General features: G+C 24.8%; 1 protein-coding gene across 1 annotated transcript; it reads left to right on the forward strand.

Moving 5' to 3' along the window:
* Positions 1-4,400: 4,400 nt before the first annotated feature.
* LOC145829731 (protein arginine methyltransferase NDUFAF7, mitochondrial-like) lies at positions 4,401-13,649 on the forward strand. The gene is made up of 9 exons (XM_082937602.1): positions 4,401-4,630; positions 7,271-7,351; positions 8,388-8,542; positions 8,776-8,861; positions 9,665-9,814; positions 10,244-10,350; positions 10,723-10,866; positions 12,986-13,162; positions 13,357-13,649. Exons 1-9 carry the CDS (start codon positions 4,415-4,417, stop codon positions 13,516-13,518), a joined length of 1,278 nt encoding a protein of 425 aa, XP_082793728.1. The 5' UTR covers positions 4,401-4,414; the 3' UTR covers positions 13,519-13,649.
* Positions 13,650-16,362: the final 2,713 nt, after the last annotated feature.

Here is a 16,362-nt window from a genome sequence, read left to right on the forward strand (position 1 = left end):
GTGTAATTCTGTTTTTTTTTTTTTTAAACAATGTAAAAAGACTTAAAAAAACCTGTAACAGGGTTCGTGCGTGTCAGGCTAAATCAGGCTAAGTCAGGCTAAATCAGTTTTTTTGAAAAAAGTTGAAAAACGTCAAGCTAAATCAGATTTTTTATTTAAAAGTTTGAGAATCTCAGTTTTTCTCAGTTCAAATGCTTAAAATCTTTTGATTAAAAAAAATTGAGAAATCTTTTAAGATCAAATTGAGATGTGAATTTATTTCTAAATAAGGATTTAGTAATTAAAGACAAAATCAGTCAATATTTGTAAAAATAAAAGCTCGAAACCTTTTGTTGAATCTTTAAAAATAGTCATTATTTTGTTTTGAGTAGATTATATACGACATAATTATAAAAAATCATAAAAAAAATACAGTTTAAACATTACAGTTTAGTTCAACAACTTAGCTGTTTGTTTGAATTTGTTTACATCAGCTATGTTTTTCAGAGCTTAGTTGGTTGAACTAATTTCTAATATAAAGGCTTTATACCATATACTTTTTTAATTAAAACTCTTAGTATTCATATATTTTACTGTTTATTTAAAGTTATTAGAGATATTCAAAACACTAAAACTTAGCTTTAAGATATAAGTACTAAGTTTTGTGGGAGTAAAAATTTTAGGTACAATTTAATTTTCTTAGCAAGAACAAAATATTAAAGTTTTTTTTAAATTTAAGTGTAAGCTTTTTAAATCTGATACCACATCAACAATCACTGTATTTATTTAGAGTTTAAGATTTATAATTATTTATCAATTTTAAGTATTAGTCAAAATACTAGAATAAACATTTTTTACTTATTTTATACTCGTGTAAGCGTTTCATTTTAAATTTTAATAAAACACGACAATGCTTATCGTTTTATTATAAATTTTCTGGTTATAATGTTTTTACTAAGTGCTAAATTAAGTTGAACAAATGTGTTTAGTATTATATATTAAATTTTACACTAGTAATAGATTAGATATAACACTTATTTTAAAACTTATCACTGAATTTGTTATGTAAACGGCACAGGGGGGTTAATCACCTTTTTCACAACTTAGTCTTATTTTTATTAGTCTAAGCTATGAGTAGCTTTTTGCAGATTTTTAAAGCTCAAACTATTTTTGAGATAAAGCTGGTTGAAGTCGGAGACTACAATAGTATTAATCAAAACCTCACAATACCTAAAATGACTTTTAAAGGGGATTTTTCTTACTTTGAAAAATGTCAGGCCAAATTGGTCTCAGTCTGGCTAAATTAAAAAAAATTCGCGCACAAACCCTGCTGTAATTAAAATACTTAAAGTCAAATAAATAGGGTTGCCTAAAAACTTAGAAACCTGGAATTTATAAGGTTAAAACCCTGGAATTTGAGACATTTTCAACAGAAATCACTAAAAAACCTGGAATTTTAAACAGTCTTACGTTTCAGTCTCCATGAGCCATCTTACTACAAATTGATCATGTGGAAGCACTTCCATCACTACTCCACTTCTGTCTAATTTACGCTGATGGGGACGCCTTTGTACTGAAAAAATCTACTGCCGACATACATAGGTTGCAACTTTTTAGGGTTATGGTTAATGGCTTCTGTATTTTTAACAAGTCTTGTCAAAGTGCCTCTTCTTTAAGTTTCAATGCTTCTCTCCATACAGGACACACAGCTGTATTAGAAAATTCGTCCAGATCGTTTAAAAATGCAAAACTATCTTGCAGCTGATCTTGCAAATGTCCGTATATAGTTTCAGATAGGGACTTTTGACAGTCCCTGTAAGGGGTATTCCTCAACTGAAGCATTGCACCCAAAATTTATCACTATTTAGGCTACCTGATATCATCAGAACTTAAAAGTATGTTTGCTTGCTTTACAGCAACTTCCACTCTTCCGTTTGATCTTAGATAATAAACAGAAGCTATTTAATGTGTAACACCCCAGGTTTTCTGGAATTCCTTAGTTGTACTGGACAAAAATTCTGGTCCACCATTGCTCAATATCTCTTCAGACACTTTAAACCTTAAAAACAAGTCTTGAAGGAACTTAATTAATCAACTCAAACCTGCTAGATAAATTCCGTTGGGTGTAAAAATATTTCTGACCAGCCTGATAATCTGTCTCCCACTACTAGAAAATTGTTTGAGCAAACAAGGAAAAAAACAACAAATGTATTTTAAAAGGACTTGTAGGAGGATCAGATAACTTTTAGGTTAAAATTGGTTGGTAGATGTCATGAATTCTTTCCAGTTTGGGTTTCCAATGACAGGTTAAGTGTTTCTTTTAAAATATATACTGGTACCTACAATTATTTTGGATATTATCCTTTCAATTTTATAATTAATTAATTTTATAATCAATTTTATAATTATTGTCTTTAACTATGTATTTTTTCTAAATATGGTGGGTATGTATTGTGCTCATTTTAAATGTTCTTAGTTAATTTATTTTGGTTAAATTCTTTATAAACCTCATTTTGTTCCTTACTTATTTGATTTTAAATTTAAATGATGTTTGACTTGGTATATAAGTTTTAAGTTTTGATTGCACTTGAGCTTATTTGAAAACAAGGGTAGTTAGTTTATTTTTTTGTTAAGCAAGTTAAACAAAGATAATGTGATTAGTTTTAAAGAGATTGTCATAAGTTGTACTTTTAATTTTTATTAATTAGATTTTGGATTTATCAGCGTTACCATAAAATCTGGAATCCTAGAAAAACATAAAACTTGTAAATTTAGTCAAAATAGCCTGGAATTTTTAACAATTTTTACATGTAAACAAATAAAATTTTAACTAGATATACAAAATCTATCATTTACACTTTTTTTTTTGTTTCATTAGCAGTTTTATTTATAAAAAATTTGTTTAAATTAGCATTACACTTCTTTTAAATATTTTTGTACTCTTTAAGATAATTTTTCACTTTTAATTTAGTTTATACTAAATATGAACAAAAAAAAAAAGATACTATCAAAATCCTAGAAGAAATTCAAAGAACCTGGAAATTTTTTTTGGTAAACAAAACAGTGGCAACCCTAATCTTAAGTGTTAGGAATTAAAAAAAAAGTGTTTTACACAAATAAATAATACCACTCTGGTATCTTTTCATAACCATTTGTTGTGATTTTGGTTATTTTTTCTTAACTCTGTATACATTTTAGAAACTCTATGCAGTAAACCAAATATATTTAAGGGCATAAGGGGGTAAATCACCTTATTCACAATTTTTTTGACTTTTAACTAAGCTACAAGATGCTTTTTACATAATTTAAAAGTTTAATATAGTTTTTGAGATATATCAAGTCAAAGTTAGAGGCAACAATATATTCTTATGGGAGGCGCAAACTAAAACTGCAAAAAAGAGTATTTCACTATAAATTTATCTTCTTCTACGTCTTTTGAGATAAATACTTTAAACTTTTAGGATATGTTCCTTGCAATTTTTAGAAAATTCTGTTGGAACAAAATTTTGAAAAAAAAAAATATATAAGTTTTATAAGAAAAAAACAAAAGAAAGTTTTGTTTTTAGTTATTTTTATTTATTTTAATTTTATTAAGACAGAATTTTCTATATATTGCTAGGAACATTTCCTGAAACTGTGAGGTATTTATCTCAAAAAACGTAGGAGGAGATAGATTTTTACTGATTTATAGTTATTTGGTTTTGGTTTGCACCTCCCACAAGGAACCTATTATAGTCTCCGACTTCGACCGCCTGTATCTCAAAAATTATTTAGAGCTTTTAAAATCTGTAAAAAGCAAATTGTAGCTTAGTTAAAACTCTATAAAATAAGACTAGATTGTGAAAAAGGTGATTTCAAGATTATATAATACAAGAATTATTAAATAAGCACTAAGTTAGTTTTTAGAAGTTTAATACCTATATATAAATGATAATTAATTTTTTAAGTTAAAAGACATACAGCATGTAAAATATATTTGCTCACTCTTTGTTTATTAATTTTTTGTTGTATGGAAGAAATATAAGATCAAGCTTTAAGTTCATTAAAATAGGTTTTTATTGTTTTACCTGGAAGAAATCAAGACAAAATATATGTTGGAAAAAACCAATGAATGCTATTTAATTTGTATCAAATCAGTTGCTAATTTTGTATAAAACTGTTATTGTAAGTAAAATGTTTGTAAGTTAACTAAAAAAGTTTTAAAAATTAATTACTTTTATCTGCATTTTATTTCTTATACTTCCATTAGATTTAGCTTCATTATAGATACCTACAACAGCATTTTTTAAATCTTTAAACACTAGCTTAAATTGTTATAAACAAACACATTAATTAATGAAGTTTAAAAAAATATAAGTTTAGAAAAACCTAGCAATATTTTTATTTTATTACCACAAGTAAATATTAGTTTTTATAGTATTTTTTTAGAAGAAAAATGATAAGATATGCAATTTCATCTTCAAAATGGTTGAAAACTTTAAGAAATGAGCAAAGCAGAATGATTTCATGTTCTAATCATTTTAAGAATAAAAATGCTGAAAATACCAAGAAAAGTACAAATCTTCATGAAATTTTATATAAAAATATAAAAGTTAATGGACCTATGTCTGTTGCTAGCTTTATGAAAGAAGCTCTGACAAATAAAAACTATGTTAGTTTATATGTTTTCATTTTAAGTTTAAACAAGAACTAAAAAATGTGTTTAATAGTTTTCAAAATTCTTATAATTCTTTAAAATATTTTTTCCCTACTTAAAATGTGTTTCATGCTTTAGTAAAACAATATAGATTAAAATAGTTTTTATTTAGTATCTATCAGAAAATTTTTTGTGAAGTATACTTCTATTTAATTTGGTTGTAAAGCAGTGTGAAAATTTTATTAAAAAGTATCTACTTCCTCTGTTCATATAATATTTGCCTTTCAGTAGGGGTAGAAAGTACTTGGGTGATGTTTGCTGGACTTATGAGTCATTATGATTTGGATGTGTTTTTGCTTTATTAAGAAGATTCTGAAAAAAAAAATTCAAAAAAAAAATTAACTGCTGCCCAAAAAACTTATTTTAACCTAAAAAATCACATACTTTTTGATTTTTTGACTTTAACAGTAATAAATATACTTATACATGTCCTAGACTTATAATTATGTCTTAAATGAAAGCTTATACTTATTGTCATATATTTAAAGACATATTAACTAATTTGATGTATTATGACGTCATAATCACCCTAAATATGCAAAATGTGTCTGTAAAATGTGGGGGTAGAGAGTACAGCACATTTTTTGGTCATATTGTAAATACTAAAAAAATACCGTACATATGATTCGGATGTGTTTTTGCTTATTTAAAAAGAATCTAAATAAAAAAGTTATAATTTTGCAAAAAAAAAAGTTGCTGCCCAAAAAACTGATTTAAACCCCAAAACTCACATATTTTTTGATTTTTTAACTTAAACAGTAATACAGTTACTTATACATGTCCTAGACTTATAATTTATACCTTAAATGAAAGCTTATAATTACAGGCATAAATTAAAGACATTTCAACTGCTTTTGTTGTATTATTTATTATGACATCATTATTACACTAAATATGCAAATTTTGTCTGTAAAATTGTACATTATTTTCTAATATAAAAAGCAAATACTTCTGCTATTTTACTTTTAGTTTTTTGATTTACAATTTAAAATGTGTCAAGTCAGCTAGGCAGAAAGATATTATTGATATAATGTCATTTCAATTGCATGTTTATATATATATATATAAAATCCGTTTTAAATCACTTTCTTATTTAATATAATTCTTTATTAGAAATTATAATTATTGAGAGCAGTTTATATAAGTAAATACAATAACAATTAACTGCTATGAGTTTAAAATTAAAAAAGCATTTGATAAAAAGCTTTAAAATTAGAGAATTAAAACATTTAAACAAACTAACGAATTAAGTTTTAATTTATTTGGATGTACAATACTTTATAAACTTTAACTAGTAGTAATTTGAAAACAATAACATACTTCAAGCTAATAAAAAGTTAATACAGATAAACAATTGTTGTTTAATTAAATAAAAACTCTTAAATTTAAAGAATAAAATTACACAAATTTTAATAAATTTACATGCACTTCTATGATATACAAGTCTAGATCTTTTACTCTTAGACAGGTACTCTCAATAATCATAATTTCTAATAACGGAAAGTGATTTAAAATGTATTTTATATATATATCAACATGCAATTGAAATGACATTACATCAGTAATATTTTTCTGCCTAGCTGACTTGACTCATCTTATATTCTAAATCAAAAACTAAAAATAAAGCGGCAGAATAATTTGCTTTTTAAATGAATAAAAAAAGTACAATTTTACAGACAAAATTTGCATATTTAGTGTAATAATGACGTCATAATACAACAAAAGCAGTTGAAATGTCTTTAATATATGCCTACAATTATAAGCTTTCATTTAAGATATAAATTATAAGTTTAGGACATGTATAAGTAATTTTATTACTACCTAATTTAAAATATTGAAAATTATGTGATTTTTAGGGTTGAAATTAGTTTTTTGGGCAGTAGTTGTTTTTTCTTTGATTTTTTTTTAAGAATCTTCTTAGTGAAGCAAAAACACATCCAAGTCATAATGACTTGAATGAATATTACAATATAACCAAAAAATGTGCTCAACTCTCTACCCCTATTTTCAGCAGACATGGTGAATTAAAACAACTATGATAGTTTATAGAAACACTTAATTTTCATATATTTTCGTTTCAAATACCTTTATATTTTTACAAAAATTTTAACAGTTTTTTAATGTGGTTTGACAGTAAAAATAGTTAAATAGAATAGTGTGTAGGTAATAGGATTGTAGGTAGTATATTGTTACAGGTATAAGCGATTTAATTACTTCTGATATACTAAAAATATAAATAAACAAAGGAATATTTCAAGTAATTTTTTGATATATAAATATTGGTAATATTTTTGTTATATTTTGTTAAATCTTTATAGTTCTAAACTGTATTTCTTGTTTTTTAATTAATTTGTATCAACAGTAGGATACAAAAAAATAATTTTTGGGTTATTTTATAAAGTATTTGATGTTAGATTGTTTTAATTTAGTAACTTTTTAATCTTTTTACAATAAATATTAAGTTTTTAAAGAAATTAGAAATAAAATATATGTAAAATGAAATTCTTATTTCATATTTTTTGTTAGTTTTAAATTTGTATAACAATATTTAGTTTTATTTAAGCAATGTTAACATTCATGTATTTATTTCTTTAGGGTTACTACACAACTAGAGATCCACTTGGTCAAAAAGGAGACTTTATAACTAATCCTGAAATCAGCCAACTATTTGGAGAAGTTAGTTTATCAACTAATTATTAAACAAAACTCTGAAAATATTATATTTTTAGCTAGTTTTTTAGTAAGTTTATTATTTTGTTAATTCAAAAATTATTTAAGTATGTTTTTACTTTTAAAGTAGGGTTTTAGCTATTTTTGTGAACTTAATAAATTTTTTTTTGAATAACTAATAACTAAGTTTTGAATTTTTTTTACTGTTCTTGCTCTAGACCACGTTACAATAAATAGGGCTATATTTTTTTGATGTTGGTAAAATCACTAATATATAAAAAAATTCTCATTAAAAATATTATGTTGCTTGAATTGGAAACTTTGGGCGTTACTATTTGAGACTGAAATTCTTTAGAAGTATGTTTTATACAAGGTTGCCACACTTTAAGACTACTAGGGATAACTCATTCACTAGTTTGAATTTTTTTTTAATCTCAGGCTAGATTAAACTTAAAAAAACTAAATTAAATGTTCTTTTTGCACAACTCCTGACAGATTAAATCATTATTCTAAATCTCAGGTTATTTTTTATGTATTGTTTTTATCAAGTTTTTTATTATATCCTTTTTATAACTTTGATATTTCTTAGTTGTTTCATTTTGATTAGCAGTATTTTTTTAAATTTTTGCTCATGTTAAGTTTTTTTATTCAATTTTCTCATTAAATTAGGCTAGCTTGATGTAATTCAATTTAAGCTAGTTTTTTGTTGATCTTGTCTTTTAGAGTGGCAACCTTAGTTTTTGATACATAAACAATTAATTGAAGTTTGTGAGTTCAAAAGATTTCGTATGAAATTTGGAGACCTTAAATGCAATAAACGACTATTTTAAATATTTTTATTTTCCTACAAATTTAACCACTTGACTTTGAATTGTCACTGTTTTACTGATTTTCATATCAATATTTTTTTAGTCTGATAAGTTACTATTTCTAAAGTTATAACATTTGAAAGAGTACTTTATAAGTCTGAAAACCACTTACTTAAACAACAAAAACTAAATACTAATATAAACAAGCTGACAAACATATTTTAATACTACAGATCCTAACCTTTTGGAGTATCAACTACTGGCAAACCGAAAATGCACCTAAACAGTTGCAGTTTATTGAATTCGGCCCGGGAAAAGGTACAATGTGCGAAGACATTTGTAGAACTTTAGGTCAATTAGCAAAATCACTTAAAGGAGTTGATATAAAGTAAGTTGAATAAGAAAACTTAAATGATAATTTTTTTTTTATTGTGGTAAATAACTTAAAGCTGGAAAGTATTGTATAAATGTTGAAAAATAGTTAATATTCTAAGATGACATAGCTTTCAAAATTTTATGTAGGTATTGTTAAGTTTTTTAAATTTAGCGTTTATCTATGATTTAATAAGTTGTAAATCATGTTAGCTTTAAATTTGCTATTACTTTTATACTTTGTTTTAGGCTAAATATGATAGAAGTCAGTCCAGTTTTAGCCAAAGTTCAATTTGATAGGTTGTGTGTCATGAAAAGTGAAAAATTACCTCTAGGTTGTTATTTCTAATTTTACTATTTACAAAAAACTTGTTGGTATGATTATCTACTAGATAAGCATTTGAAGTAAAATTACTCTATAATAAAACGCTGGCCGAGCTATATTCAGAAAATATTATAAGCAAATACAAGCCAACTTTTGTAATTCACAAAATTTTTTGACGCCTTTCGACATGCTTTATTCATTATCAAATCAGAAAACTGTAACAATAAATAAAGATAGTTTCAAAAACTCAAAATATAAGTAATTGTAACAAATAGATTACAAAAAATTATACTTACTGCGTTTTTTAAGTTCATTCCTGTTTTAAATAAATAAATAATTAATTAAACAGGTTTTAACCAAACACTTAGATTTTTTAACTAACTGTTAAATTAATTAACATTATAGATTAAATAATATATGTTTATTACATTTATTATTTGTATATTTTTTTTATATGAAATGCAAATAAAAGTTAGTATATTTATTTAACTTTATTAGTTTCAACAAATTGTACTTTTATTTTTTGATGTCTGTTTAATTTTTTTATTACAGTTTTTTTATTTAGATGTTAACTAAAACATTATGAAACACTTCAATAAATTTTATTAAAAGCAAAAGTAGGCTTATATTTGTTTAAAATGGTTAAATAATTTTTTAGATATATTTAAACGTACAACTGTGTTTTAAAATTTAAATAACATAATGATTTAAATGATTTTTTTATAGTATTTAAATTGCTTTACAATTTAATTGATATAATAATTTTTTTAATATTTTTTTTATATAAATATATAATTTATTAATTATAAAAAGGGGCGTACCAAAGTGGAAGGACTAAACAAGGCTTCCAAATTAGCTGGTATAACTCACTTAAAGACATCCCAAATGATCGAATGACATTTGTTATGGCTCATGAGTTTCTAGATGCTCTTCCTATCCACAAGTTTGTGAAAACTGAAAATGGTTTGTTCAGCATTAGTTTTTACATAATTTTTGTTTTTTACAAGTTTATTATATTTCATTACAATTCGGTATTAAAAAAAAAATCTTTTATAAGATGTAATTAAACACAGAACCTCAACGTAATTTTTAAGTTATGCACACATTTTTTAGAACAGGGTTTCCCAAAGTGAGCAGTAAAGGGGGGCCATGAGGTCAAAATTTGAAACTTACACTAGATATTCTGGAGTTGATGATGAAGAGAAAACAGGTCTTAGGCGTTTTTAATTGTACTTTTTAAAGAAATATTGTTTGAGGGGACCATAGCTTTTTTAATATCTTTGAATGGGGCCTTTTGAAAAAAAAAATTGGGAAACCCTGTTTTATAAGGTTTAGTTATTATTTGATTTTTGTAATTACATAAGTACATTTTATTATCCAAAATGTTTTTAGGTTATCGAGAGGTTATGGTAGATATTGATTCTGAAAATGAGGAAGAAATGAAGTTTAGATACGTCATCCTTAAAGCTGCTAATTTAGCTAGCAAGTCTCTGATAAATGTTAGTTTCATATGCACCTAGTCACAGCTTTAAAGTACATCATATTTGAAATATGTACCTTATGTTAAACTTTTATGTTCGTTTTATACGCTTGTTACAAAGTGTTGTAAATAGTTAGAATTTTATGGTTAAAATGGACTCGTTTGAGTCTTTAAAATGTTTGGTAGTTTTGCTGTACTGCATTTTAGTTTTAGTCATTGTAAAGTTTAAAAGTATGGTATAATATATGCAAATCTTATAGTATTACATAATTGTTTTTGTATTTTATGGTATAAACATGTTTAGTTTGTTAGTAGTTTTGAATAACATATATTTTGTTTAAATTTAAAGTTTTTAAACCATAATTTTAACACAAAGTTTTTAATGTAATAGTTTAGTGAAGAAAGAAATCACGTAGAGGTCTCACCTCATTCAGCCATTGCTTGTCAAGAAATAGCAAATTTTATATCTAAATCAGGAGGCGCTGCTCTTATAATGGATTACGGTCACAACGGCCAAGGAGAAGATACTTTAAGAGTAAGAATACTTGTTTTGTTATCTCTAGCAATAATTTTTATATAATGTTGGCAGAAATTAAAAGTTTTGTTCTAAGTTTATTTTTAACTCGTACTGTCAGTTATCAGCCAGATTTAATTAAAAGGTACCCTTATTGGAAAGCTTGAATGGTAAGCTCTTTTAAAATATAGTCTCTTTAAAAACAATTAATTTTAAAGGTGTTTAAAAAATTTGAGTGCTACTTTTCGGAATGATGAAAAGTTTACTATAAGTTATGTTTTTATTGTTTTTAAACGGTTAATTTCAAATTTTCAGAAAATTTTTAAAAGCTGCTACATTACGAGGATTTTTTATCAAATTAACAATGTTTAAAAAAGTTTGCTAAAAATTGTTAGAAGAAGTATTTTTGTAGTGAAATAGTTTAAGTTTTTGTTTTTTTTTGTTTAGTCCTTCCATAAGAAACTTATTAAACTCTTTAACTTTGTACACTTTAAATTTTAAGCAACTGGTAACTAAGTTTAAGATATTTAAATTTAGATAAACTTTAGAAAAGTACCTACCCCCTATATCCTTATTAAATTGTAAATTTCTTATTTTTATTGTTTTTATACTTATAGAAAACCAATTTTTTAATTTATATGTAATTTTTTTGCTTGGTTAAATTTTTTATTACTAATATTCCTACAATTAAAATAATAAAATGCAAATTTAGGTTAGACCATTCAGTTTAGTTTTAAACTTTAAAAAAAATTGAGCCAGTTTGAAAATCAAATCGAAAAAGGTTTAATTATAATAATATAATGATACAATGTTTTGTACACAATTTACAATAGACCAATAACTTTTATTTTTGGTTTTATAGAAAATGTAAACACTTACTATAAGTCAATCTATTGTACTTAAAGCTAGAGACTTCAATTTCTAAAAAAGAAATTTTTACTTAAATAACAGTTTTAAAATTTTACTTTTAGATTAATAAAAATGAGTCTAAACAGGGCTTTCAAAACTTATTTTCAGAAAGCCCCCTTTAGAACAATTAAAAAAGCTATGACCCATTTAAACAAGATTTCTCAAAAAATTACCATTTAAAACGCCTTAGACCTTTTTTTTGCTCTTGATCATTAACTCCAGAATATCTAGTGTAAGTTTCAAATTATGCCCTTGTGGTTCCCCCTTTTACGGCTTGTGGCCCCCTACAGTTCTTTTTTTTTTTTCATAATATCTAGTATAAGTTTTAAAGCCACTATTTGAAACGCTTAAGACCTTTATTTTTACTCTTCATCATAAACTCCAGAATATATAGTGTAAGTTTTAAATTATGTCCTCATGGTCCCCAAGGGGGCCACTTGGCCCACTTTGGGAAACCCTGGTCTAAAGCTTATAGAAAACACACCATTTATTTTTTTTTCAAAAAGAAAAAAAGCCGGCACTTGATAATAAAAAAAGTAATTAATACACAGTGAAGTGTTTGAAGAAGATTAATTTTAAATTGTATGTAAAATATAGATTTAAAGTTAGGTAATCATTTTTCTCCGTTTTAGTTTACAACTTAATTATGCATATAATCTATTAAACTTACCAACTTTGATCCCTTATATTTTAAAAAATACTTTGAATGTTGTTAAGATATTAAATATACCCTGGTAGCTCAGAAAAAAATCTAAAAAGTATGACCATTTTATAAGAAACCAGTAACACCACATATAGCCTCCACTGTTGTATGAAAATAAAACCTAAATTCTAAGTTATAAGTAGTATCAGTATTAATAGAAGTTTTAGAAACGCCTGTAATTATATTGTTATATTTTCTACAATAGTTTAATTAATGATTTGTGAAATCCAATTTTTTGTTTAAAACCGAATGCTGCGTTTACAAGTTTTGTTGTAAACTGTTATGCAGTTTTTTATGTTTAGTAATTTGTAATATTTATTGTTACGAGAATTTCAGTGAGACTTACAAACAAAATTAATTTTTACTTTTACAATATAAAACTATGACTCATTATTTATTAGAAAATGTTTAGATTTAGACTGAAAAAAAAAAACAATGCAATGTAAACAGTGTAGCTCTATATGAATAGCTTTAGTTTTATAACAAAGTAAAATTTTTATGTGCTTTAATTAAAACTTTTTTTAACAGGGTTACTCTAATCACAAGCAATGTAATGTTTTAGAAAATGTTGGAAATGCCGACATGACAGCTGATGTAGACTTTAATTATTTGTCAAGAAAGCTCCACCAATATGATGTCAAAACATATGGACCTCAATCTCAACAGTATTTCTTGCGTAATATGGGACTGGATATTTTACATGAGGTAGTTACGATATCCTTATAATGTGAAATGCATACTTTTAATTTTATTTAAGTTATACATTTTTTGGTCTTAAATACCAAAAGATTAAATTAATTCCAAGTTAAGTAACTTTGTTTTGTTTTAGTAGATTTACTATGTTTCTGCTAATATACTTGAAAAATTTTCTATTCAAATTTTTTTTGTTAAAATTGCAGAGACTTATAAAACAATGCAGCTCAGACGAACAGAGAATACAAGTTGAAAATAGTTACAATTGTTTGACATCTCGTGAACTTGGCACAAGATTTAAATTCTTCGCAATCTGCAGTAACAAAACGCAACACATTCAACATAATCAGCGCCCCCCTGCATTTTAACTGTTTTTTTTTTTTTTCAGAATCTTTTTTGTCATGTGAATTTAAATGTACTTATTTTACTAGGAAATATTTTAAATAAATAAGGAATATTAGTAAAATGTTTTTCTTTAAAGATAATAAATTATTATTGAAATAAAGTATTTTTAAGCTATATAAAAGTTAGATACAGTGGTTATTTATATATATATATATTTTTAATATTTAGTTTAATTACTATTAAATAAATTTTAAGGTTTAATTTTCCTTCAAATGTTATTGATACTATACTCAAATTTTCATTTATCTTTTATATTTTTTCTTTGATCTACAGAACTCCATATTAAAACTTAATATAAAAATTATTAAATGTGTTTTAGTAGATTAGAACCTTTAAATAGTAATACTTTTATAATGCAAAAACCTTGACTGATTAAAACTTACGGTCAAGGAATTAGATAGTTCCATGGAGTTTTAAGCTGGTTGTTACGTACGTTCAACATGTTAAAATCAGCCAAATTATTAAAAACAAAACCCAATAATCTCAAGCTCAACAGCCTTTTCAACTATTAATAAAAAAAAGATTATTTGCATGGTCAACATTATTCAAAAAAAAAAAAAATCTAATATTTTTTTAGTATATTTTTAAAGAACAGTATACATAAATACATAATTGGAGAAGTTTTTTTAGTTCAATTGTTGATCACAGGCTTTAAGATACTTAGAGAAATGTAAATAAAAAAAAAATTTTTTTGTATTATTTTAAACTTGAGATCTTAAAATACTTTGATAACTTTACTTCATTTAAAAGTCACAATATTTACTTATTTGTTAAAGTAGTTCTATGAACTTATAAAAATTAAGTGCATTAAACAAATTCCTTCTGCTAGCTGCCTGTGTCTCGTTTTAGCTTCGAAATTAATTTGAGGAGTTATTTTTGTTTGACGAGCTAGCTAGTTCAGAAGATTACCTTTAAATATATTCAATCAGTTTATAAATGTTGATTTAAATTCGTTTTTTTCCACAACTTGAGAAAAAACTGGACTGTTTTTACTAAAGTAGCGTTAAAAATATATCTTTTACTATATCAAGTATAAAGGTTTTTTGTGTATTTTACAATTTTTTTACCTTTAATTCCTACTTGAAGCGTTTAATCTGGTTACATACTTAAATACATTTAGTTAAGCTTAAATAGTTTTGATAACTGTGCTGTTTAGAGATATATTGTTAAGTCTAAAAATATTTTGAATTAGAACTTTTATAATCTTAATTTAACTACTATTCATAAATAAAGCTTCAAAACACATCTTATTTTGCAAATGACTTATTGGAAAGTATTTTAATATATATTGTAGAAATAACAAAAGTTTATATTCTTATAAAAATGTAATGGAGTGAGTACAACTTATCTTTTGTTAACTTGAACAGTAATTAAACTCTTCTGGTTACTAGTTAGCCCTTAAAGAACGCAATAAATATTTAAAGTGATAACATAAACTTTATTTAACAGTGAATTGTTTTAGTTTATCAGATGTTAGTTTTAAATGCAAGTGGCAATAAATATTTAAAGTGATAACATTAACTTTATTTAACAGTGAATTGTTTTAGTTTATCAGATGTTAGTTTTAAATGCAAGTGATATGATGTATAAAGTACATTTAATATTTGGCTTTTAGATTTTCTTACTTAAATAGTTTTAGAGTTGGTTATTAAATATTTAGAATAAGCTAAATACACACTGAGGACAAAAAAATGCTTGAATAACGTATTTTTTTTCTAGTATTAAAGATAAAGTAAGAAATTTTAAAGTAAGCAAATAGCTTTAATACCTTTTTTACTTGGATATTATAATAAATATTTTTTTAGTTTAAATAGTTAACTTGAAGGTAGATTTTTTTTAATAATTTATCAAGTTTTCTTAATTAGACTTTTTTTTAAATTAAAACTATTTTACATTAATGTTGAAGCATTAGTTGAAGTTAGTCTTATAATTTTAGATAAGAAGATAGTGTTATCAAGATATACTTATAAAGAGTAAAAATTTAGATAAATTTGTTATTTTATGGTATGAAAATTTAGTAATATGGTTTAAATGCTGTATTAAGAGCTACAATTTAGCTGAACCTATGGTATTAATAAGGTCCCAAACTTTTCTAAAAGCTATGCATAGTAAATAACTTTAAAAATACTCTGTGTACATTAAGCTATATGAAAAACAAATTTCTTACGTGTCTTAATAATTATATAACGTATAAAGAACCGTTAATTTATGATACAATTAGCTTTTTCTAACAGAAAAAAAAAGAAATAAAGTTATTAATAATTAAATTTATTATACCTTATAAAAATACTTATGTCACAGATATACGGGTAGCTGTCTAAATTGCGCGAGCGTACAAAACTGCACGAAAATACAAAATTGCACGAAGACTAATTTGCACGAGAGCACAAAATTGCACAAAGATAAAATTGCACGTAGACAAAATTGCACGAAGGTTCACTTTTGCACGAAAACAGTTTTGCACGAGGGGATATTTTTGCACGAGAAGACAATTTTGCACGCAGACACTTTTTCACGAAGGGTAATCTTTGCACGAGTGACAACTTTGCACTAAGGGTCAATTTTGTATCCTGCCCAGGGACGGGTCAAAATTGCACGAGAAGTTTCTTTTGCACGAAATATATTTATATAACGTTTAAAAAAAATACTAAGGTCAGAATTAAAAAAATTATTTACAAGTAAAAAAAAATAAGTTAAATGTTAAGTAGATTAAAACAAAATAATAAAAAAAGTCAGAATTAAAAAAAATAAAATAACTAGTTATATAACAAATTTAAAAAATATCAAAAAATAAATAAGATTTATAA

The sequence above is a fragment of the Thalia democratica genome, chromosome 1 (genome assembly GCF_965202585.1).
Source record: "Thalia democratica chromosome 1, ktThaDemo2.hap1.1, whole genome shotgun sequence".
NCBI classification, from domain to species: Eukaryota; Metazoa; Chordata; class Thaliacea; order Salpida; family Salpidae; genus Thalia; species Thalia democratica.

Coding starts and splice junctions, on each gene's coding strand:
- LOC145829731 (XM_082937602.1), top strand. CDS start 4,415: ATGATAAGATATGCAATTTCATCTTCAAAATGGTTGAAAACTTTAAGA. Junction 8,862..9,664: donor AAGTGAAAAATTACCTCTAG/GTTGTTATTTCT, acceptor AATTATAAAAAG/GGGCGTACCAAAGTGGAAGG. Junction 9,815..10,243: donor GTTTGTGAAAACTGAAAATG/GTTTGTTCAGCA, acceptor AAATGTTTTTAG/GTTATCGAGAGGTTATGGTA.